The following is a 23776-nucleotide window of genomic DNA, read 5'->3' as shown; positions in this document are numbered from 1 at the left end:
GGAAAGAAAGGCCTTTAAGATCCTAGAGTCTGACTGACTCCTTCCATTTCCAGCTGCTCTTATCCTAGCCAGGGTGCAAAAGTGCCTGTAAGGGGAAAGAAGAGTGGGACAGACAGCAGAGAAAGAGGCTGCCTCAGTTAGGAGTGAGTGTGCAAGCATGTACTTACTTCATAAAGCTTGGGAGATCTGGCAATCCTCCACCCTGTATACAGCCCTACCTATTGTCTTGCCTCCTGTGAACAGACAATAGAGCTTTAAATACACTGTTTTAAAATCATTCTGTTGAACTTCTCCTCCAGCAAACACACATTTACATCATTGTGCTTCAATTCCAACAGCATTGTGCTGCTGGAGCAGTTTGATGACATTCTGATCTGCAGAGTGCCTGGGGTCTGGCAGTGTTTGTGTGTGTCTTTCCAAAGGATTTAAAGCGAGTGGGAAGGGAAATGCAAAGGGTCCAGAAAGAGAATAGATTAAAGCTTTTCTTCCCTGCATTGTGCTGTACAGCTGGAAAAGTACCTGCTTGATTAACAATGCTGGAGCCAACCCAGCCAGCAGTTTAACCCAGTGCCTTCAAGCAGCATGTGTCTCTCTGGGCTCCTACCCCAGTGAAGCAGGTTCAGGGCTGTATCCTCATGCACAGGATCTGGTCAATGGCTGTATCAAGCCAGTGTTTTCAGAAGTGCTTCAGGAGATGGAGGGTCAGGTGCCCAGTGTGAGGTGTCCTGGGTCTGCTTTGCTATTCTGGAAGTGCAGCACCTCTGAAAGCCAGAACTCTCAAACGGGGGCCCTGAGATTGTATCCGATTCCTCCTTACTGGTTCATTTCCCCCATTCATGAAAGCAGAGGGCAACACACAGCTTATTCCATGCACCCAGATACAGCTGTGTTGGTAAAGGCAGAACAGGGACCTGAGAGATCCCTTTCCAGCTGTGTTTTCAAATGTTACTTGCGGACAAGTCTCAGGGATTCAAGTGCAGAGCAGATCTCTGGTCCCGAGTCTCAGTGTCACTGTGGAGCCCTGCTTTAGAGTGGGTGTGCATTAATGATGCCCTGCAGTTGTTTTACACAGTGTTTTCCAGCATAACAGGGCCTGGGAGGTGCTGTGTCCATCCCTGCCATCAACTGTGCATCGTTAGAGAGGCAGCTTTTAGCAGGAGCTGGATGATTCTGCAAGCACAAAGGCCATTTCTCTCCCTTTCAGGGGAACTTTATATAGCTAACAAAGGGCCATAAAGCTGCCTTTGGTAGAACCTCCAAGAGTTTTCAGGCATACAAATAGGCCCACAAAACTGCTAGCTGTGCTCTGAAAGCTTTACCCCTGGGAGAAAGGAATGTGAACTTTAATTATTTGGTCGATAGGAATCTCCCATATTACAGAAATTGTCTTTCCCTCCCCTTCCAGCCTTGTGCTTGCTTTCCTTTTTTCTTCCTAGCTTGCTGATGCACAAGGCTTCCCTTTTCCTATCAGAAGGAACAACTGAGTAATTGAAATGGAACACTAGTGAGGGGATTTTAATCTGGAATTCAGCATTAATTAGCCAGGTCGGCTGTAATTAGCTTCCTCGTCTGTCACTGCCTCTCCACAGCTTGTCAGCGGCTTCCTTCTATCCTGATTTCACTGCAAAGGAGCTCATATGGGATCTACATGGGGGTTGTCCTGGTTGGGGTGCAAGTGAGTGACAATCCCTGCAGCGCTGCCGTGGTCTGAGCTGCATCCCACCTACTGCAGTCCAGGGCAAAAATCCTCCTGATCCGAAGGTCCCCCAGGTTTGGCTTTGTCCCTTCTTTACTGCTGTGTGTCACGCTCACAGGAGTCACAACTATTCCTACCCTGTGCCCCATAGCCCTGCAGTGCTTTAAATGCCTAATTCATTACTCTGATCAGACTGGGAAGCTACAGCAAGATGTGGAGGATGCCCAGGTTAAATTGCTGAATGGGGGTGCTCATAACAAGAGGCTTAGAGATCCATTCTGGTTCATCTGTGACAGTCATCCATGGAGGAAAGGGGTGAGCATCTTCCATTGGGCTCTGGTAGCATTCATGGCCATGGTGCTGAGGTTCAGCTGCAGGTTGGTGGCTCAGATCTGATGTGAGATGGCCTCTGGACAGAAGTACCCATTGGAACTGGAAAAGAGAGTCCTTCCTTGTTTTCCTGTTGGTTGTGTTTCCACGCTGCTGCTGTGGCTGTGAAGAGGAAAACCATATCCAGCTGGATTCTGGCTTTATTTGTACCTCCCATAAAGCTGTGACTTTGTACCACTGCAGCGTTGGAAGATGTGGGTCTCTTCATAGCCCCTTGACTCTTTGCTGTGATGGAGCTTTTGAACTTGCTCCTTCAAGAAGGAAGGGTCTTCACCCTGGGAGGATGCTGAAACTGCCCAGCAGTCTGAGGGCTGAATGCTAAAGGAGGAGGTGTTTTATGGTCTGAATCCCTCTCCTGCCTTCCCTTTCCAGCGCAGTATTTTACAAGCTCCCTCCAAGCTCAGCTGTGCTGCTGAATCAGCAGCTCACTTGCCTTTCCCCATCCCCAAGTGGTTCTTGGCTGGCTGAATGAGCGTGAACATGTGCCAGCACCAGGCTAAGAGGTGGGTGAGCTGAGCACGAACTGTGCAGGCTCAGCTCTGGTGGAGGTTTTCCCTTAAAGTATCTATATACCAACTGCCTTGCTTGGACTTATTTCCCATTTGCGGACTTAACGGAAGCTGTGCCTGTAGCAGCACCCTAAATCCGAGCCAGGAACCTTCACAGGAGCCTCTGCCACCCTACAGAGCCCTGAGTGGTGTGAACCAGGAGGAAGCCTGCTGGGTTTGGAAGGGGCAGAGGGAAGCCCAAGAAATCCAAATGCTCACCTGAAGTGGATGAATCAGTGCCTCTTCTCTGAAGAAATGGATCCAGGGCTCCTAGGAGGGCTCTTGTGCTCTGCTTCTTCCAACCTGGAGCAGGCTAAGCTTGTGCAGAAGGAAGGCAGCGCTCTGAGGGCTGCAGGATTAGGTCCACTGTGCATATCCTGGAATGGAAAACATAGCTGGGCCATGCTTCAGTGCCTGGGGTCCCTGGGCAGTGGTGGAGGGAACACAGGTAGAAATATAAGCAGAAATATAAGTAGAATATAAGCAGAAAAAGTGCATTTCACTCCCCTTCTGGCTGCTTTGAAGGTTTCTCTCCCCACCAGTTCAGTTTGCTGTGGTTTGGGTTGGATAAGCTTTCATCCTGACCCAGGCAGGATCTGACAGAGATGGTAAAGCCAGTTGAGTCCCAAGGGCAATGCTGAGTGAGCTGTGTCTGGCTTTGTAGCTGAATCATGTGGTAAACTCTCTTTTGAAGAGGGTTGAGAGCTGTGGTGGAAGTAGGGCAGGATGCATGCAGGTGCTGACTGCATGCAGAGGGCGGCTGTCACCATCAGGGACAACTGATGCCCTTGCCAGTCTGCCTGCACCAGATCTTGGTCTTTCCCTGTTCTCATGTGAGTGCATGTGATCTTGTGGCTTTTGCAGCATCAGAACTTGTACCAGTCTTTAGCTAGAAGGTAGCATGCGTTGGCCTTCACACATCATAGGTGCCTATAAGGTGGCCTTTGCAGTCACTATGAGATGAGAGTAGAGGGAAGAGCCACAGGGAGATGCCTGAGGTCTGATCCCTTCCTTGAGTTGAGGATTCAGCTCTTGGTTAAAAAGAAGATGGTATGATCCCTTTTTCTGCTGGCTTATTACTATCTCAGTCCCTTGTTTCCCTTTCTTGTCACGTGCAGGCTCTTCTGTTTCAGGATTAGAATCTTTTTCCCTCCTTCTCCTCTGTAGCTCAATAAATGGGAAATTATTATGGCTCTTTACCTCTTTCTAAAGAGAGAATATATATGCTTGATCAGGTCTTGCAGTGACTCCATTCTGTTGAAGCAGAGCCCAGGGCAATGGGAGAAGGGGCAGCTAGATGGAATGCAGGGAACTGCATGTACACACCAACTTGTGCAGATGGGATGAGCGTCCCGAATATTAAAGGAATCTTAATGAAGCCTAAAATGAACTAGATTTCTCCTAACCTTTCCAGAGACTTGGAAATACCACCTCCACCACCCTGCCCTTGGCTCTCTTCTTGCTGTCAAACAGCCCTACATGTAAAGGGGGAAACAACGCAGCAGTCTTGCGAGCCACCCTCTCCTCCCCATACTGGCCTTCTGAGGGCCGGAGGTTTGGCAGAAGAGGGGCTGTGGCCATCTGCCATCAGCGGTACCCACTGGGGTTTTGCACAGTGTGGTTACAGAGCAGGAGGTGGATCCAGCCCAGGCTTACACCTGCCCTCCTGCACAGTTCTGCAGCATGGCTGGGGAGGGTGAGCGGCTGCGTGAGCCCCACCATGGCAAGGGAGTAGGAGAGTCCTTGCTCTCACACTCACAGGAAGGATGGGCTGCTTTGAGACAACGTAAGTTGCAGATTAAAGCCATGGATCGACAGTTGTGCTTCCCTTGCTGCGAGCAGGAGGCTGCAGCTCAGAGGTTCGGGTTCCCATCTCCATGCTACAGGCTCTGCAGTGCTGGGAGTGCTCTGTCCAGCCTGCCAGCAGAGATGCTGCTCAGACTGGAATGGATCCTATGGGAGCTGCTCCCTGTGAGCAAAGCCGCAGGCATCACCCAGGCTGATCAGAGCCACGGAGATTGCTGTGACCCTTGTTCCTTTGCACATCCCTCTGCTGCCCAGGAGCATTTCTGCCTCATTGCTTTTGCTCTTGGTCCACGATCAGGCAGCTCTCAGGTCTTCTGAGGACCTGGAATTAAGGGGTGCTGGCAATTCGTCTTCTGCTGATGCAAGTCGTGCTAAAATAGAAACACTGGTTAGGAACAATGCTGGTAAATTGCTTCTGGCCTGTGTGTAAATTGGTTGCAGCTATCAGGGTCAAGTAACAAACTGAATCTGCTCATTCATCCGTGAGTGGGGGCTGCTGGCTTTGCTTCCCTGGGGAGGAGAGCACCTCTCCTGGAGGGTCTCTCTTGCTTTCCTCCCAAGTGTGAGCTGATCAGGGAGAGTTTTCCCCCTGCTCATTCCACGGGTGCAGGAACAGCTTTTGCTTCTGGCTTCTTCCGTAGCAACTTGGAAAACCCATTCCATAAACAATATCCAACAGGGGCGGAAGGGAAGCAGAGTTGTTCAGCCCTTTCCCTTCCCACACGGGCAGTGGATAGCCCTTCAGGGACTAGAGCAGGGTCACAGGGAGTTCTCTGCGGAGACTTGTATGCGTGAGTGCATGCACACGTGTGTGTCTGCATGCGCTGCTGTGTGTGCATACGTGTGCCTTTGTGGGAAGGATGAACACAGCTGTAAGGAGCTGGGGAAAAGCTATTGTCGGTTTTGAAGTGAGGAAGATGGGGTCCCTTGCATTTTTCGTCTGGTAGCATGGATTGTTCCTGGGCATAAGAACCAGGTTAGCTAATTGAATGCTCCTGCTGCAGTCTGAGCAGCACACTGCGAATCGCCTGCTGGCTCTAGCCTGGTGTTCCTGGAACCGTGCAGAGCCCTCTCCTGCCACAGCACTGAGTTCTGGGGCTGTAGTTGGAGCTCCTCTCCCTGGTTCCTCCACCAGGCAGGCTGTGGGATACCCGGATTCTGGTCTTTCAGGGGCTGAGGTTTAAAAGGAGCCTTGCTTTGCTGAGAGCTGGAGTGTGCCTCCCTCCCCGGCTCTGCTGCTGAGACCCTTTGGCAATTGCTATGGGCTCACGGCTGTGCCTGGGGACACCCATTGCTGGGCTGTGCTGACTGCTCTTCTCTTTGTGCAGGCACTGGACATGGACACAGAGGATGACCCCTTGTTACAGGATGCCTGGCTAGAGGAGGAAGATGAAGAGGTAGCCCTCAGCTCACGGAAGAGGCATGAGGGTGCTCTGTTGTGTGGCAGAAGCCCCTGCAGAGTGAGGCCCCTGCGTGTCACTCTGCCTGTGTCTGGCTTCTGGAATATTGTCGGATGGGTATTTACGAACCCCTGCTGTGCTGGCTTCATCCTTTTCCTGGGCTGTGCCATCCCTGCTGTGCTTGCTGTTGTCATGTTCCTCCACTACCCAGCCCTGGATATTGACATCTCCTACAATGCTTTTGAGATCCGCAACCACGAGTCCTCGCAGCGCTTCGATGCCCTCGCCTTGGCCCTCAAGTCCCAGTTTGGGTCTTGGGGCAGGAACCGCCGGGACCTGGCTGACTTCACCTCAGAAACCCTGCAGAGGCTCATCTTTGAGCAGCTCCAGCAGCTTCACCTCAACGCTTCCCACCTCAGGGTGAGCGCACGGGTCAAGCGCAGCACCCCACAGGGCAGGACGAGCTCCCCCAAGCCCCATGGCCACCTGAGCCCAGGAAACAGGACTTCCCGGACTGCGAGGGGTGCCCCGCGCTGGGACTACTCCAGCACTTACATCAGTGCCAACACACAGACTCATGCCCACTGGCGCATTGAGCTCATCTTTCTGGCCAGGGGGGACTCTGAAAACAACATCTTCACCACTGAGCGCCTGGTCACCATCCATGAGGTCGAGCGTAAGATCATGGATCACCCTCGCTTCCGGGAGTTCTGCTGGAAGCCCCATGAGGTCTTGAAGGACCTGCCCCTGGGCTCCTACTCCTACTGCTCCCCTCCCAGCTCCCTCATGACCTACTTCTTCCCCACTGAGAGAGGAGGGAAGATTTACTACGATGGCATGGGACAAGACCTTGCTGACATACAAGGTGAGCTGAGGGCTGTGGGTGAGGGCTGGCATGGCATCTCCAGCTAAGACGGGTGACTGCCTTGTGCAGAGAGGAAGGTGCTGCTGTGTTGTGCCTTGAGGAATCATCTTTGCTGTGCTAGGGCCCCTTTTCAGCCCTTTCAGCAAAGTCCCTGCAGTTTCCAGTCACGGGTCACACAGACCCCAATAGGCAAGCGAGAGGGACAAATGAGGGGGAAGTGCTGCATTGTAGAGATGACTTCTACTGACTCTTGTCCCCTGTAAATGACTGTGGTTAACCAGAGGCATGTCAGGGTTTGGACGGACAATAGGGATGAGCTTCCCTGCACTGCAGAGCAGATGAAAGAGGTCTGTGGGCTGCTCTGGAGCTTGAAAGGCAGCTTGTGAGTCACCGGCTGGAAAGGTTCCTGTGAGAAGAGGAGGAGGAAGGTCCTGCCTCCTCCCAGCTCCATACCCTGTTCTGTCTCCCTCTAGTAGAGCAGAGGCTCTGGATGGTGAAAAAGAGGTGAATCATGAGGAGTCTGTGGGTGTGATGTGGCTGTAGGATGAAGCCTCCATCTGTCTCCCAAGCACAGGCTGCAGATGACAGCTATCCAGGAGCCACATAGGGAGCAGGCAAGGAATTAACTCCATCTGCTTCAGTGTGAGTAACAGTTCTGCTACCAAAACAGGAAAGAGCATAGTTTCTGGGTCTTTCTGGTGTGAACTTAAGGGAGCTTGGATTTTAGGGGCAGACAGGCAGTGTCTCTTGCTCAGAACTGAGTGCCTTCGTCTCTGCATCCCTCACACCATCAGATAGGTGGCAGAGGTCAGAGCAGAGCCAGGACTCCTCATCTTCCATGGGTAGTATTTAGTTCTTGTGCTTCCCAAGCAGCACATAGCTTGATGGAGCAAATATCATGCCAGTGTACAAGAACTAAGTGTATCCAGTAGTGGGAGTATCAATGGGGATGTGTGCATTGCTGCCTGGGGGAGTTGTGGTTCCGATCGGAGACAGGTGGAAGATGTGTCCTTGATGGGAAACTGCATGTAGGCAGCATAGTGGAATGTGAGCCTTTGCAATACAGCTTTCCCCAGCCCTTCTTGCTCTGTGCAAGGCAGCAGCAGTCAACATCATGCTGAAAGACAGGGTCACTCCCAGTTTCCCTTTGTCATGCTAGACCCTGTGCCATGCCAAGCGAGCTAAGCAGGACTTAACCAAAGCGGTGCTGCTTTCTGCTGCAGGATCCCTCGAGCTGGCCATGACCCACCCTGAATTCTACTGGTACGTGGATGAGGGCTTGTCTGCTGAGAACATGAAGAGCTCGCTGCTGCGGAGCGAAATCCTCTTTGGGGCACCGCTGCCCAACTACTACTCGGTGGAGGACCGCTGGGAGGAGCAGCGCCGCAAGTTCCAGAGCTTCGTCATCACCTACGTGGCCATGCTGGCCAAGCAGTCCACGAGGTGAGGCTGTGTGCACACAGGGCAGGTCATGCTGGGAAGGGGTGAGAGCAGGGAAAGGCAGAGGTTGGCGAGGATGGGGCTCTTCTGGAATAGGGTGCTTTATATCCTTCAGGGTGGAAAAGCTCCGTCTGGAGGTTTACGCAGACATGCTCTGCTCTGTAGCCATGCAGCATCCAGCCTCAGCTGGAAGGCTGTAGGCACAGGAGGCTTGGCATGCCTGCTCAGTGCTGGTCAGGCTCCTGCAGTGGCCATGGCTTAATGCTGCAGATGAAGGACAAAAAGCATCTCCTTGAAGTCGGGCTCAAGTACAGTGGTGTGAGTGAGGGTGTGGAGCATATGGCAGAAAACCACTCATCTGCTGCACTTTAATGCCACTTCCTACTGCAGTAGCATGCCAGAGACATTAATAGAGACAGTGAAAGGGAGCCAAAGACTGGATCCAGTGCCTGCCCTTCCACTCAGCCCCTGTCTAGCATTGGATCTGTTTGCTTCTATCTCACCAGACCTATTCACTGGCTCTAACAGAGCTGCTTCTTTGCCTTCCTGGTCTGAATTTGGCCTCAGCTGGTCTGATACAGGAGGTGAAATGGTCCTTAGTCAATGCATCAACCTGTGGATCCAAAGCTGCTTTTGCTCATGTCAGTGTAATTCCTTCCAGAAGTGTTTGCTGTTTGTACAGAGATGGGGAGGGCAGGTTTAGGGCAGGATAAGTTTCAGGAAATGCAAGGATTTTTCACCTGTATGACTTTGAAGAGAGCTTTGCTCAGTGCTTGCGAGAGGGAGATGGTAAAATAGAGCTAAAAGGGATAAACGAGTAGCCCAGTATCCAGACAGCTGAGGGAAGGCAGTGAGTCCCAGTGTCAGTGCACCTTCTCCAGCTTTCTGCTGCTCTGAATCTCAATAGCTCCTAGAACGAAGGGATATGGATCTTCAAAAGCAGAGTGAAATGCAGGCAGCCACAGAGTGTTCTCAGCAATGGGCTGGCAGAGTGGGCTGCAGTTATGGGAAGCCAGAAGGGAATTGGGGCCAAGGCTCAGTTTTGAAGCTGGGATTCCGGATAGCCTCCTATGGTGCAGCGTTATTGTACTCCTGGTGAAATTATCTTGGATTACTTCCGCTCAGCGCCTGCTTCCAGAAGCAGAAGCTGGTAAATCACATGCTTTCTGACAAGCTCTCACTCTGCCTGCATCCGCTGGTTATTACCTATGTGCTTAATATAATGAGCAGTGATTAAGATTCCAGATGGAATTGGCTTTGGAGGCTTCGGGAGCTGTCTGTCAGTGCCAATACGCACCATACACTGGAAGCATGCTTCAAATGCCTCGACTCTGCTCCCTGTACACTCAACTCTTCCTATTCCTCTTCTTTCCTTCTTATCTTCCCATCCTAGCAAAGTCCAGGTGCTGTACGGAGGAACGGACTTGTTTGACTATGAAGTGAGGAGGACTTTCAACAATGACATGTTGCTGGCCTTCATCAGCAGTAGCTGCATAGCTGTCCTGGTCTACATCCTCACCTCCTGCTCAGGTAGGCTGTAGCCATGGCCGCCCTGCTCTCACACAGATCCAGATGTGCTCTGACTCCCTGTGTCTGTGCAAGCCTCAGGCTCTGATGCCCTCCCACCAGCCTGGCTTTGTGGCCCGGAAGCATGCAGAAGGACATGCAGGTCTGATTCTCCAGAGCAGGGCTTAGTGGGCAGGGTGGGAGGGAGGCTCGCAGCAGTAAGATGCGGATTTCCACCTTACTAATGCTGGTGTAAAGCTGATGTAATTTCATGGATGGGCCTCAGGGGAAGAGGTGCTCTTGCAGCCCTGATCTATTGTCTGTCACCAGCACACTCTTGGGAAGCAAGTATCCCAACAGGGCAGGTGAGAGGTGTCTGTTCTCCATGGGGGTGGCCTGTGGTGCTATATTTTTCCCATGTTCCTTTCTCCTGTAGTGTTCCTGTCATTCTTTGGCATTGCCAGTATTGGGCTAAGCTGCCTGGTGGCTCTGTTCCTGTACCATGTCGTGTTTGGGATCCAGTACCTGGGCATACTCAATGGTGTGGCTGCCTTTGTCATTGTGGGGATTGGTAAGCACGTCCTTACTCAAAACCTCCCTGTGCTGCCTCGCCATAACTCCTGCCTGCAGGTGATGGTGGCAAACGCAGATTGAATTTTCCAGCCCTTTCTCTCCATTAGCTGCAAGTGAAATATTTGCAGGTCAGATGTTGAGCGGATATTTAGTATGTGTCCCTACTGTGAGCAGAGCATCACAGTCTTCCCCTCTTCTCCCAGGGGTTGATGATGTCTTTGTTTTCATCAACACCTACCGCCAAGCCACCCACCTCAAGGACCTGCGGCTGCGCATGATCCACACCATCCAGACAGCAGGGAAGGCCACCTTCTTCACATCCCTGACCACGGCTGCAGCATATGCTGCCAACATCTTCTCTCAGGTACACTGCAGCTTTGCATCTGGGGCCTTATGTTTCTGCCACAGGCCCTAACGGAGACGGGAGCTGCCATCACCATTTTTCTGCCCCTTCCTCCAACACAGGGCTTACTTGCCCTACAGGGCTGTCCTTTACCTGCTATAAGGCAGTGGACACTCTCCCTGTATCAGTATCAAAGGCAATACTTCCTGTGCCACTGATCTAACAGGATCTAGTGGCTGTCAGGCTCCAGCTCAGCTCTTTACCTATCAGGTTAGCTAACTACTACGGCTGAGGTCTGTATGTGCTATTCTCATGTTCCTTCAGATTCTCTCTCTAGCCTGGTGGTTCTGCAGGTGTCCTGCCCCAGTTAATCCATGTTCTCTCTTCCTGTAGATCCCAGCCGTGCATGACTTTGGACTCTTCATGTCGCTGATCGTGTCCTGCTGCTGGGTAGCTGTGCTCTTCACCATGCCAGCTGCTCTTGGAATATGGACCCTTTATGTGTCCCCGTTAGAGAGCTCCTGCCAAACCAGGTGAGCTCTGGAGCCTCCTTGTGTGGGTGGGATGCTGTTGTGCAACTCATGGCCAAGGCTGTGCAAATCTTGCCCCATCTTCTCAGTTATCCTCACCCCCACAGGCAGCTTGGCTTTACCATTCCCTGTTAGTCACTTAGAGAAATGTAACTTCTACCACTCCAGAATGGAGCAAAATGGAAGGGCCAGGCCCCAGTCTCTTTCCCCCAGTGCACACACATGTGCCTCCAAGGATCCAGACTCTGCACGGCCAGTTGTACCTCTTCATTGCATCTATGGAGTATTAGAGCCATTCGTGTTCTCGGAGCACTTACTGCACAGCTAGATCCTCAAGCTGTGAAGACACAAGCCCTGCAAGGCAGAGAGACCAGCATTGCTCCTGACTGAGCACAGGCAGGGCATGCAGATTTGTACTTAGAAGTCAGGACATTTCCCCTTCCCCTGCTCCTTACCACTGCAGATGACCTGGCCTGATTTAATTCATTAGCAAAGAGATGAACTGCTGAAACTGCCATCACTCAGCGCCCAGCTCTGATGGCTCAGCCCTGCTCTGTGTATCCAACCCAGCCTGCTACTGCTTTGCCATAGCAGCTCAGCCCCTGACCTTTCAACAATTAGCAATGGAAATGGATTGTGACAGGGCCTGTTGTTTTCCCAAGTAATTAGAGCAGGCTGCTGCTCCTCTCCTTGTCACTGGAGGAACCCACTGGTAACTCTTTGCAGGGTGTGTGGCTTGAAACTCATGCCTTTGTCTCCTTCCCTGCTCCAATCCAGCTGTAATCAGAAGTGCACCAAGAAGAGTGCCTTGCACCTGGCTGAAGATCTCTTCATTGCCTCGGAGGCCACCTCCAGAGCAGGCAGAGAGACACTTCCCTATCTTGATGATGACATCCCACTGCTCAGTGTGGAGGAGGAGCCTGGTATGTGCCTGCTGTGTAGAACTGTCCTGGGGACCACACTGCCCTGTTCATCCTGCAGTTTTTCCTGTCCATGCTTCAGTTTCCCTACTTTTAAGCTGGAGATTGTGCTGTCACAGGAAGTGGAGAGGTCTGAGCTTGCTAACAGTTGTAAATTGCTTTGAGATCTTCAGTGGGTGTTGATACCTGCTTTGCTAATCTTCTTGGGTCTAATGTGGCTTGTACTTCCTGGGTGAAAGCACTGATTGTGACATGAATACAGCCATGAAACATCTAATCTGTAGTACCAGGACAGCTCACCTTTGAATTTTTCCCTCTTCCCTACCATTCAGAGCGCTACATTTGGGAAGCAGGAGAGAGAACACTTTGTTCTCCTGCATCACCTCCTCAGGGCATCTCCTCAGTCACAGCAAGAAGGCAGCAGTTACTTGCCTGGGACTACCTAAGTAATCTAGAAGAGCCTAGAAATGCCCTGTATGTTGTTAGCAGGAGATAATTCTTCTAGCCCTGATCAAAGCTAAGGGTGCTTACAAGGCCATGCTCTTGTACTTGGCTTTTAAAACTTGCTGGGATCTCTTCCTTTTAAAACACCCAACAGAAGAGGTCTGGCCAGTGAGAGTAGCTTTCAGGCCTAGCAGCAACCTGGAACTGGAAGCAAATGGATCCACAGCTGAGAGTGCATCAATCCCACAGCAGCGTGTGGAGCCTCTCCCTGCAGAGCAGCCTCTGAGCTGCCTTGGCGAGGCAGACAGCTAAGCTTTGGCTCTGTGCTGCAAGAGCTGCCTCCTTAGTATGCCAGAGCCATGTGCAATGGTAATGTATGGAAATAACCCCTTCCCATCCCTTGAGCAGAGTCAACAGCAGGATGCTTTTCTCCAGGGGCCCTTGGGCATCAGTAACTTGTGCAGTAGCAAAGCAGCTTGTTCCAGTTGGTGACCAAGCATGGTTTGTGGGTCAGCCATGCAACACACCAGGCACACAGACCCTGCTACAGCAAGTGCCCACTTCTCACCTGCAGAGGACAGTTCCCTGAGCATCCCTGAGCTAAAGACATCAGATAGTGGCCAGGCTGCTGTCAGGAAGTGTGTAATTAGCTGTGCTTCATGGCACAGGGACAAACTTTGCTTGGCCCAAGAAACATGCAGTGTTTCTGTGACCTTATGGACAATTCCTGTGGGATCTGGCAGAGGAAGAATAGCCTGAGGCATAGGCTTTGGACTGAGCAATGGATTTAGAAGTGTAGCTGTCACACAGTGACTCAACAAGGATGCTTCTCGTGGCAGTCATTGCCTCTGCCTGGGTCTTGCTCCATGTCTTTAGCTTCAGTGAGTCATACAGCACCTTGCAGAAGATGCTGTAAAGGAGAGCAGAAAGCTATAAGAGACACTCATGACACTGAGCACTGAGACTACCTTTGATTTCTCTCTTTCTAGTTTCCCTGGAAATGGGGGATGTCCCCTTAGTGTCTGTGTTGCCAGAAAATCTGCAGCTCCCTGCAGAGAAGAGTAACCGGGGCCACTTGATAACTCGTCTGCAGGAGCTGCTGGAACAGTGGGTGCTGTGGTCCGCAGTGAAGAGGAGATGGGTGATTGTGGGTAAGGAAGGAGTGGGATATTCCATCTGCATGGATTCTAGAGGATTTAACAGCATCTTAATCAGTCTCTAAGCCTTGAATATTAGCGACAAGAGACTGTGAAAAGGGACACAGTAGTTGGCTTCTGGCTCAGTGAGAGAGTGTCCCAGGAACAGTCAGTCCCTAAGGGAACTGTGGGAGGAACTCTGACGCTTTCCGTCCCCCTCTTTTCAGGCAGATCTGACACGGCAAGCCTGATGGGGTTTTCCAGGCATGGCAGACCAGCTGCCGGGGTGCTTGAGGGGCTGTTCATTTTTCCTGCTGCAAATACCCTCTTTCTGCCACAACCCTGCTGTCTGAGTATGGCCTAGGAGCAAAATGCATGTAGGATCCCACACACTTATGATCTTCTCCTTGCAGGGCTCTTTCTCCTGGTTTTGCTGCTGTCCATATTCTTTGCTAGCCGCCTCCATCCAGCTAGCCGTGCTCCAGTCTTGTTCCGACCAGACACTAACATCCAGGTGCTGCTAGACCTCAAATACAACCTGAGTGCTGAAGGCATCTCCTGCATTACCTGCTCAGGTGAGAGTGCTGGACCCCAGACCACAGTGGGTGCAGCCTGGCCTAAGCCCTGGGCTGAAGGAGCTGAAACATGAGATAGAGGCTGATGTTCCAGTATCCCATTGCACACTGGGAGAGGGATGCTCGGGTGGCCTGTAGGAGTGGAGTGTTTTGAAACATGTTTCCTGCTTTAGTCAGGAGCTGCCTGAGTGTTTCTGCTGCAGCAATTCCGTTACAATCAATGAAAACTGCCTGTTTGTATATGCTGGTGACACACCAGTGACCAGCTGAGGGTCTGTGCCTCTGTTGCCTGCTAAGGGTTTGGTGTTCAATAGCAGAGTTCAATAGCAGTGTGGAGGGCTGGTGACTCTCTTGTCAGGCCATTCGCTCTTTCCTTCCTGACTAACCTTGTGGGACAGGTTTGTTTCAGGAAAAGCCCCACAGCTTGCAGAACAACATCCGAACCTCCTTGGAAAAAAAGAAGAGGGGCTCAGGGTCACCCTGGGGAAGCAAAGGGAGCATAAGTGATACAGGGCAGCAAGGTAAGTGGGCATGGTAACTCTGACCACGTTTGGATCCAGGGCCCAGGGATCCACTCAGGTGAAAAACTGATGTACAGGATCTCTGAATAGCTGATGGGGAACAAATCTCTTCAGCCCCTGTCCTGCTGAGCCCTAACGCTGGGTGCAAGGGGCATGTTACAGTTCCCATTCCCTTGAATGCCTACTGCCCTCTAGGTCATGGTCCTGTAACCCCGGTGGCAGTATAGTGACAAATCCCTCTGGTCTGCATACAGGGCCAGGAGCTCAGAGCTTTTGCATCCCAGTCCTGTGTCAAAACCTTGTTGACAGGCCATGAGGAGAATAAATTCAGCCTGCTTTGCAGGGGATTTTGAGGATAAAAGAGTTGTTGGGCCAGGTCCCGAGCTGACATGAATCAGTTAAGCCATCAGGAATTACTGCAGCTTAGGATATACTTGTGAAAACCTGTGAAAGCTGTGCTGTGCTGCTGGAAGGAAGAGCCTGTGCCTGCTGCCCCACAGGAGATGGCACATCAGACCAGAAGAGCCCTCTGCTTTGGTGCTGTCTGTGTCTGTAGGATTCAGTGATTGAGAAGTACCGCTCGCTCTCATACCCTCTGTCTTCTTCAGATCTCCAGGGGACTGTGTACATCTCCAAGTCCAGAAGCAAGGGAAGGCCGGCTGTCTACAGATTCTCACTGAATGCCAGTGTCCCTGCCCCCTGGCAGATGGTGTCACCGGCAGACGGGGAGGTGCCTTCATTCCAGGTGAGTCACTCCAGGGGTATTGGACCCCTCTATCAGGTGTTCAGCACTCAACAGGTGAGCCCAAGAGTCTCTTCCTGTCTCTCCACGGGGTTGTAGGTAGCTCAGGGTGAAGTTTCATAGACTCATAGGGCATTGCAGCAAGGTGCTAACACAGAGAGCATTGTGCCTGGCATCAGTAAAAATGACACCTTGTAGTGCCACAGGACTTACCTGCTGTTAGTGTGATGTGACTGTTAGCAACAGGAGCAGAAGTGTGGGTGTCTGTGGAGATCAGATGAGGCCTGGCATCACCAGCTGAGCTATTCTAGCAGGAGCTTCTACTGGGACAGCTCACGGCCTCCTGTCCATCCACAGACACGGGCAAGCAGCCAACACTGCTTGTGCACAGGCCGTGTTGGTCACACACCCCCAGCAGGACTCGCTTTCAGATGTTCCTCACCCTGGACAAAGCAGCCAGCATTCAGCCTAGGCCACAGAGAATGGGGGTGGTGAGGGGCCCCATCACACACTGGGGAGGAGGCAGGCTGGGGGCTGGCTGGGTTTGTGCCTGCAGTGCTCATTCTGTGTGGCTGTGCCAGCGCTCAGGGAGGAGGGGAGTGTGTGATGCTAATGTGCAACAGGCTGCAACCCTGTGGAGTTAAGTGTCTGTTTTCATTAATCCATTGCTTAGGTGTATAGAGTGCCTTTCGGTAACTTCACCAGGAAGCTGACAGCTTGTGTGTCCACAGTAGGGCTGCTTAAGCAGACGAGCCCCAGGAAGTGGATGATGACCACCTTGTCCTGTGACACCAAGAGAGGCTGGAAGTTCGACTTCAGTTTCTACGTGGCCGCCAAGGAGCAGCAGCGAACACGGTAACCTTCCAAAAGCCACCCGGGGGCAGGCAGCAAAACCAGCACAGCTGAGTGGCTGATATGCTTTGCCTAATGTCCTGTGCCAGTCCTGCCCTCCATTGGTGACACCCATGGTCCTAGGACTTGCTTTGCTGTATATGTACCCCATCTTTGCAAAGTTACTTTGCAAGCCTTGTAGCATCATTAATGTGCCGAAGGCTTGACAGGGGCAGGACTGTGACTGGGGGCTTCTTTGGGTGGCAGAAAGACATTGCCCATCTTGATCTTGCCCTTACCCACCTGAACTCTTGGGCTGAATAGGCAGCACAGAATATGCAATGATTAGAGATCCAGGCCTCGGGTTGCTCACCTTTTCCTTTCCTTCTGTCACTGAGCACATCTCTTTCCGTGTAATGCTTTGAACACATCTTTACTGCCTCTGCTCCCCCATAACGAGCTTTCTTTGCTGCACAGGAAACTGTATTTCGCCCAGTCGCACAAGCCCCCTTACCATGGCCGAGTGTGTGCAGCACCTCCTGGCTGTCTTCTCAGCTCTAGCCCAGATGGACCCACCAAAGGCATCCTTTATGTTCCCAGTGAGAAAGGTAAGCAGATGGAGGACCTGTTCAGCCACCCCTGGCTGTCAGGTCCACAGGGTCAGACTTTTTTTTGCTGCCTTCTGTCATAACCAACCTTTCTTCTGTATTTGCCAGCAGCACCCAAAGCAAAGCTGTCAGCCACTTCTGGATTTAATCCCTGCATGAACACGGGCTGCGGGAAGCCAGCGGTGCGGCCGCTCGTGGACACAGGAGCCATGGTGTTCGTGGTGTTTGGTATCAGAGGTGTTAATCGCACGAGGCGCCTGGACAACCACGTCATTGGAGACATGGTACACACAATCTGCATGCTCAGGGCTGATGAGTGTGGCCTCCCTGGGTGGTGTTTACTTAATCCCCGCAGCATAGGCAGCATGGTCCAGTGGTCTAGACAGATGGAATAGCAGACATGGTCACATTGTGGTGAGTCAAAAGTACACTGCTATTTTTAGCAAGTTCACAAGTAATGGACATCAGGAAGCCCTCACTGAAATCACTTCAGACTTTCCAGAAAATCCCTTTCTGAGTGCAGTATCTAACTTTCTAATTGTGAGTCTCAGTTTGGCTTTCCTGAGCAGTTTGGAAGCAAACCTATCTTGAGCTCAGTATGAAAATCTCTCTGTAAATTGAAGATCCAGGGAACTGATGTTTTCTATAATTGCTTATCTTGTTTTGAGGCATTAACATGAGAAAATACAAATCAGTTACTCAGAGGAAAGGTTACTAAATGTGACTCTTGAAGGAACAGCTTATCTCCCAGAGCTGATACCGTGACACACTCACTGCCTTTCCCCAGAAAACTCATGCTTCACTCTGGTCACTTGGCAGGTGCACTTCAGCTTTCTGCTCTTCCTCTTCCTACCTTCTTCTCTGGGGGCACTGTTGCAGGATCAGCCTTTGCTTGTTTCCTTTGAAGGGGGCACTGTGGAATGCAGGCAGTGGAGTGGGCACAAAGCTGGAGCACTGCCAGGCATTCAGAGCTGCTCCTTAGGCAGACCCTCATGGTTTGGGGCAGTGGTGCCCTTTCATTTATCAGTGCTTCTGTCACACTGCCTGACTTTTGCGGGGGACACATGTAGTTTCTTCCTGTGTTATCACATGTACTTTCTTCCTGTGATATCTAGTAAGGCAAAGATGTCTGGTGGGCTTTGCCGCCATACAACATGTGGTCTGTGTAAGCTAGTCCCAGGCTGCGTAGCCAGGAGAGGTTTCAGCTTCTGTGCCAGTTGCTGTGTATCTGCCTCACATGTGGTTCTCTTGTTGTTGTGTCTCCTTGTGAAAGGGCAGCGTTATCTACGATGACAGCTTTGACCTCTTCAAAGAGATTGGCAACCTGTGCCGCCTCTGCAAAGCCATCGCCAGCAACACGGAGCTGGTGAAGCCAGGAGGGGCTCAGTGCCTGCCCTCTGGTAGGTAGGACCAACACCAGCATGGGATCCTTGGGGAGATCCTGGGTCCCTGGGTGGAGACTGGTTCTTGCCCTCCAGTCTGAGGAGTCTGGCTGCTAAGGGCTTTTAAACATTCAGGTCTGGCTTGATAAAGCACGGAAAGGAAAAGGGGAGGTACCAGTCAGTAGTGGATACAGGCAGTGCAAGGAGGAGAGGCATTTCTTGGCAGTCAGCTCTCACCTGGCTGCAGCACAGCTCTACCTGTTTCCCCGTGGCTTAAGTCACAGCTCCCATCTCAGTGAGCTGTTCATCTTATGCCTCCATGTGTTGCGCCAACTGTTCTGGGGATGAGAAAGACTGAGTGGGACAGGAATATCAGTTCTGCACCTCTGCTTGCAGCAGTGTTTCTTTGGGCTGGGGTCCTCAACAGCAAACCAGAAAGGGTGGCAGCTTCTTGCTGCCTCCTTTTCTTCCACAGTAACTTTACCCTTCTAGAACAGGCCCCTGGTCGTACTATCTAGGACATAAGCGAAATGGTCTCTTTAACTCCAAAGACACTGGGCATATTCTTCAGGATTTAATCCAGTGTAAAGAAGAACAGACTTGCATCTGCTCTTTCCAGTCTTAGGTATTGCTTGTGATACAGTCTTTTGGACAAGTAAATATCTTCTCAATAGCTCCTGAATAACCAGCAGATCACTCCTGATCTCACTGGGATGAGGCTATTCACTGCCCCTGTTACTTCTAACCAGTGACTGTGTCTTTCAGCTTCAGAGGTTACAAGGTTGTGGAGATGAGTCTAGGAAGTGCATACTGGCTTCAGCCAAAAGCCAGTCTCATGCCTGGAGAAGATCCCTGCCAGGCCAAGCAGACAGCTCCTCAGTGCTTGCTGTTTGTACTGCTTCTGACAGCTGGGGCCAAACAGCAGTGGTGGTGTCCTGTCCAGTGCTGATGGCACAGAGTGCCTTTTCAAGCTAGCAGCAGCTGAGCATTCTGGTGCTGAGACCTCAAGGGCTTTGGCAAGGGGAAGCAACTGCTGGCAAATGGGGCCTGCATCTCTTGTGTGTGTGTTTGGTTTTGGTTTTGGGGTGTTTTTGTGGCTGTGTTCGCCCCCCACTCTAGTGTGCTTCTTTTCCCTGTCCTCCATCCCTTGCTTTTTCTTTCTCTCCAGGTTACAGCATCTCCTCCTTTCTGCAGATGTTGCACCCTGAGTGCAAGAACATCCCTGAGCCAAACCTGCTGCCTGGACAGCTCTCTCATGGGGCAGTGGGGGTGAAGGATGGGAAGGTGCAGTGGATCTCCATGGCATTTGAATCGGTAAGCACATGGCATCGTCATCTATCCTGAACAGTTACTTCATGTTATTTCTGGGGATTTAGCTCTGCTCCTTCCACTCTGGCCACTCATTTGCATCCATAATTTAGTGTTTGTGCCTTGTTGCGGACAAATGTCTGCACTCACAAGGTGGTAGAAGTGGCTGCTTATGCCACAACTTGCTCTTATCATGGGAGTGCAGGCAAAGAGCTCATGGCAGATTAGCCACTGCAACTCCAGCTGGTTTGTTCTACCTCTTCCCTTACAACATAGACACTGCCCAAAAGAGCAGGACTGGAGAATAACATAGAGAATAACATGTTCATCTTGTTACAGACAACCTACAAAGGGAAATCTTCCTTCCAGACGTATGCTGACTACCTGAAATGGGAGACGTTCCTACAGCAGCAGCTCCAGCTCTTCCCAGAGGGCTCTGCTCTCCGGCACGGTTTCCAGACCTGTGAGCACTGGAAGCAGATCTTCATGGAGATCATAGGCAAGCGGCTGCCATGTTTCAGTCCCTGAGGAGCCCACGCTCTCTGATACATCCTCATTGCACACTCCATCCCATCTGATTGCAGATGTTGTATCTTCAGTCCCTTACCATTGCTGTGCAAACTCGTACAGCCTGTTTCTGCTCCAAGCAGAGTACACTGTCAAAATCCTAGGCAGAGCCTAGGGGAATAGAGGAGGGAAGGAACTCTACCCTGCTGATGTGAGAGACAATAAGTTGATCACCAGCTTTCCGCTTTAATCCTCCCCTTCCCGTGTTCCCCAGTGTGAGTCCCTGCCTGACTTGTTGCTACCAAGGGACATGGTGCCTTTCTCATCCCAACTGTCACCTTCCAGGAGTCAAATTAAGTGGCTCTTCTCTTGCAGGAGTGCAGAGTGCCCTGTATGGTCTCGTCCTCTCGCTGGTTATCTGTGTGGCTGCAGTAGCCGTGTTCACCACTCACATCCTCCTGCTGCTGCCAGTGCTGCTCAGCATTCTAGGTAAAATCACAACTCCAATGTATTAAGCTTTCCCTTTGCCTGAAGCTGGTGGGTTGTGGCACTGCTGAGTCTCTGCTGATTTTGACTGAATTGCTCTTACTCTGAGTAAACCTTTTTGGCTTTCCAGGAGCTAGTCCTGGAAACACCCAGGTGAATGGGAGAAACTCCACAAACGCACACTGGGAAAGATTTGTGTGTCTTAATTCCCAGTGTGCTTTATCTACACAATCCCTTCTGTTTGTTTAAGTAAGGGGTTTAGCAACACAAATGCCATCCCTGCCTGTTATGTATAATAATGTGATTAAGTCCCACATGCTCTGAATCACAATTGCACTACTTCCCAAGGATCTGCACCACGGCTGCTGTTTCCAAGCAGTGGGAGATTTGAAAAGCTGAATATTTTAGTGGGTTTGTTAGTATTTGAAGCAAATGTGTAAATAGCTCCCTCTCCCTGGCTGGTGATTTGAGGAGATTGTGGTTTAAGTGTGTTGCTAAACTTCGCAGTTGAGAAATCAAATCTGTCATTTTGAAACCACTTTAGGCTCCCACACATGGCTCACAAACGTCACTCTTGCCTTTAAGAAAAGCCTGTGTGTGAGCACAGCCTGTGTGTAACTCTAGCAAGCAAAACTAAAGGCCCTCTTTCCTGCAACGCACATGTGCACACATGCACACTTGCCTGGGCTTGGATTCATAATCCTTAGTTTAGATTGGCATCAGTCTGTCAGTTTTGCCAAAGCAACCCCTTTTCATGTCCCATGTCACTATCCCCAGCAGGTCCCTTATTGAATGGCCCCTGTGCCAACAGAAGGTGAGGAAGTGTTTGCAGGGAACGTATAAAGGATTTGGACAGTCTAGAATGCAGAACTGCAGGGATAGGATCCCAAACACCCCAGTGACTGACTTGTATCAACAGGGCTTGGGCAGCAGTTCCAGACTCCTTTAAATGTGCCTAACATGATGTTTTTCACACAGGGGTGGTCTGCTTGGTGGTGACCATCATGTACTGGTCTGGCTGGGAAATGGGTGCTGTGGAAGCCATCTCCCTCTCCATCCTTGTTGGCTCCTCTGTAGATTACTGCGTGCACTTGGTGGAGGGCTACCTGCTGGCAGGGGAAAACCTGCCACTGCACCAAGCAGAGGTGAGCTCTTTCCTTCCTATAGCCTTTTATCCATTCCCCTTATGCCCTCCGTGCCACTTGGCTGTAATGCAGGACCTCAAGCCTGATGGTCAAGAGGGGATGTGTCTTTGCACGCTCACAGCATGCCCAGAATGCTTGCTGCTTGTCCAGCTGACTGGTCAGAGACCAATGTACACCTGAGTACTGTCAACCCAGCTGAGGGTGCACCCCTCAGTGCAGCCCCCACTTCCCCTAATGCTGCTGTCCCTCGGCAGGACCCCAGAGCGTGCCGCCAGTGGAGGACAGTTGAAGCCGTGCGTCACGTGGGGGTAGCCATCGTCTCGAGCGCCGTCACCACCGTGATCGCCACCGTCCCGCTTTTCTTCTGCATCATCGCCCCTTTCGCCAAGTTTGGGAAGATCGTGGCCCTCAACACGGGAGTCTCCATCCTGTACACATTAACTGTGAGCACAGCCCTGCTGAGCATCATGGGGCCTGGCACCTTCACCCGCAGCAGGACTTCCTGCCTCAAGGCTGTGGTGGGGGTGCTGCTTGCTGGCCTGCTGGGTCTATGCATCTGCCTCGTCCTGCTGAAGAGTGGATTTAAGATCCCTCTCCCCAATGGGACAGCCCTGTAGACCCTATGCCAAGAGCCATGTGCTCTGTCCTCTTGCTCCCTTTCTTTTTTTTCTTTTTTTTTTTTTTTTTAAAGGATATTTTTTGTAAGAAAAAGAGGAAAAAAGCCCTAAAAAAAAGCCAACACCCCTTTTCCAGAAGTCTTTCAACTCCAGATGCACTTTATTTTCTAATGGGTTTTGCTCTAAACTTGTATTTATTTCGGGTAATGATGGATGATGGACAGTGAGGGCTGTCCAGCAGATGCCTCAGCCTGTGAGGAGGAGGGGAAGAGGTCTCCTCAGTTTTCTTTCTGCTTTGCTTTTCTTTCCTTTTCTTATTTTGTCTCTCTTTTTTTAATGATGAATTTTCTGGAACGGCAAAGCTGAAAGGGGAGAAGTTGGGAAGGCCATCTGATCCCTTTCCAAACCCTTCCCTCTGTCTCTCCCCTTGGTCAGCACTGCAACAACGACTCTTGAGGTGATGTCCTACCCCCATGCCAAGCCTGTGCCTCATTACCCAAGCCTTGGGAAACAGCAGTGAGCTGTTGGACGGGCCTGGGAAATAGGGTTGTCTGGACTCCTTTGCTGTGCCCTGTGCCCAAGCTAAACCAGCACTGAACTTGCTGCAGAGGAGCTCTTGTCGTAGGATTGTCATTGTGGGATCTGAAGTAGAGAGGTTGGGTGGCACCACCTGCTTTGCTCATTTGTGGAGGGTGTCAGGATGCATGGCTTTCCCTTTCTTTCTGAAGGGACAACGCACCTTTCTCTGGAATCTCTCGGGTCTATGAAGAGCCACCAGGAAAGCAGTCAGTGCCCTCAGCAGCCTGCCCTTGTCTCCGTCATCTTGGTGTTCTTTAGGGTAGAGAGAAAACAGACAGCCTTGAGGCCCTTGCAGAGCCTTTTGGTCTTAACCTGAGGAAAAAATCATAGAATGGTTTGGGTTGGAAAGGACCTTCAGATCATCCAGTTCCAATCCCCGAATGAGCTTTAGGATGTCCCTCTGTTGTGGAGACATGAGGGCAGCAGAGCTTCAGCCTGCAGCTGCTGCCTGCTCAGAGCAGATGGCTTATATTACAGTAAAATGAAGTCACAAACTGCTGCCGTTAACAAGTACATTTTAAGCATCACTGATTCTATCATATTTTTAAAATTGAAATAGCTAAGTGTGTGTATTGATATGCAGCACATCTGGCCCTTGGCAGAAGAGGAGGGGTTGGGCCCACTTGGAGATGCATTAAACATTATTTACAGGGATGCCAATAGAGGGGGGTGGACAGAAAGCAGCCTGACTTCATTTGTTTGCAGATATCATGTCCCTGGTGGCTTTGTATTCTCTGTCTAGATTGACCCCCCTTTTTAAGATGAGAATTCCAGGAAGCCCATCCCCATTGTCAGCCAAGTTCTGAGGACTGTGCTGCTGAGACAGACCAGCAGCTGCTTCTGCTTGGCTCAATGCATCCCAGCTCTGATCCCTGCCT

The 23776-nt window shown here is 51.2% G+C and overlaps 1 protein-coding gene across 1 annotated transcript in view; it reads left to right on the top strand.

Annotated features, from left to right (window-relative positions):
- Positions 1-23425, top strand: part of DISP3 (dispatched RND transporter family member 3) — a 35255-nt gene extending 11830 nt beyond the window's left edge. The window contains exons 2-21 of the mRNA XM_065696481.1: positions 5769-6705; positions 7929-8148; positions 9539-9675; positions 10088-10222; positions 10428-10588; positions 10961-11100; positions 11875-12020; positions 13451-13612; positions 14011-14172; positions 14571-14693; positions 15302-15438; positions 16109-16290; positions 16744-16874; positions 16983-17158; positions 18148-18274; positions 19425-19570; positions 19904-20063; positions 20447-20560; positions 21536-21702; positions 21957-23425. Coding sequence (XP_065552553.1) covers positions 5778-6705; positions 7929-8148; positions 9539-9675; positions 10088-10222; positions 10428-10588; positions 10961-11100; positions 11875-12020; positions 13451-13612; positions 14011-14172; positions 14571-14693; positions 15302-15438; positions 16109-16290; positions 16744-16874; positions 16983-17158; positions 18148-18274; positions 19425-19570; positions 19904-20063; positions 20447-20560; positions 21536-21702; positions 21957-22319 — 4017 coding nt within the window. The 5' untranslated portion in view covers positions 5769-5777 and the 3' untranslated portion in view covers positions 22320-23425. The remainder of the gene's footprint in view (positions 1-5768; positions 6706-7928; positions 8149-9538; positions 9676-10087; positions 10223-10427; positions 10589-10960; positions 11101-11874; positions 12021-13450; positions 13613-14010; positions 14173-14570; positions 14694-15301; positions 15439-16108; positions 16291-16743; positions 16875-16982; positions 17159-18147; positions 18275-19424; positions 19571-19903; positions 20064-20446; positions 20561-21535; positions 21703-21956) is intronic.
- Positions 23426-23776: the final 351 nt, after the last annotated feature.

Source organism: Lathamus discolor, chromosome 16, assembly GCF_037157495.1.
Source record: "Lathamus discolor isolate bLatDis1 chromosome 16, bLatDis1.hap1, whole genome shotgun sequence".
In the NCBI taxonomy this organism is placed as follows: Eukaryota; Metazoa; Chordata; class Aves; order Psittaciformes; family Psittacidae; genus Lathamus; species Lathamus discolor.
Note: the sequence above shows the minus strand (reverse complement) of the source record. Positions and strands in the feature narration are given on the sequence as shown.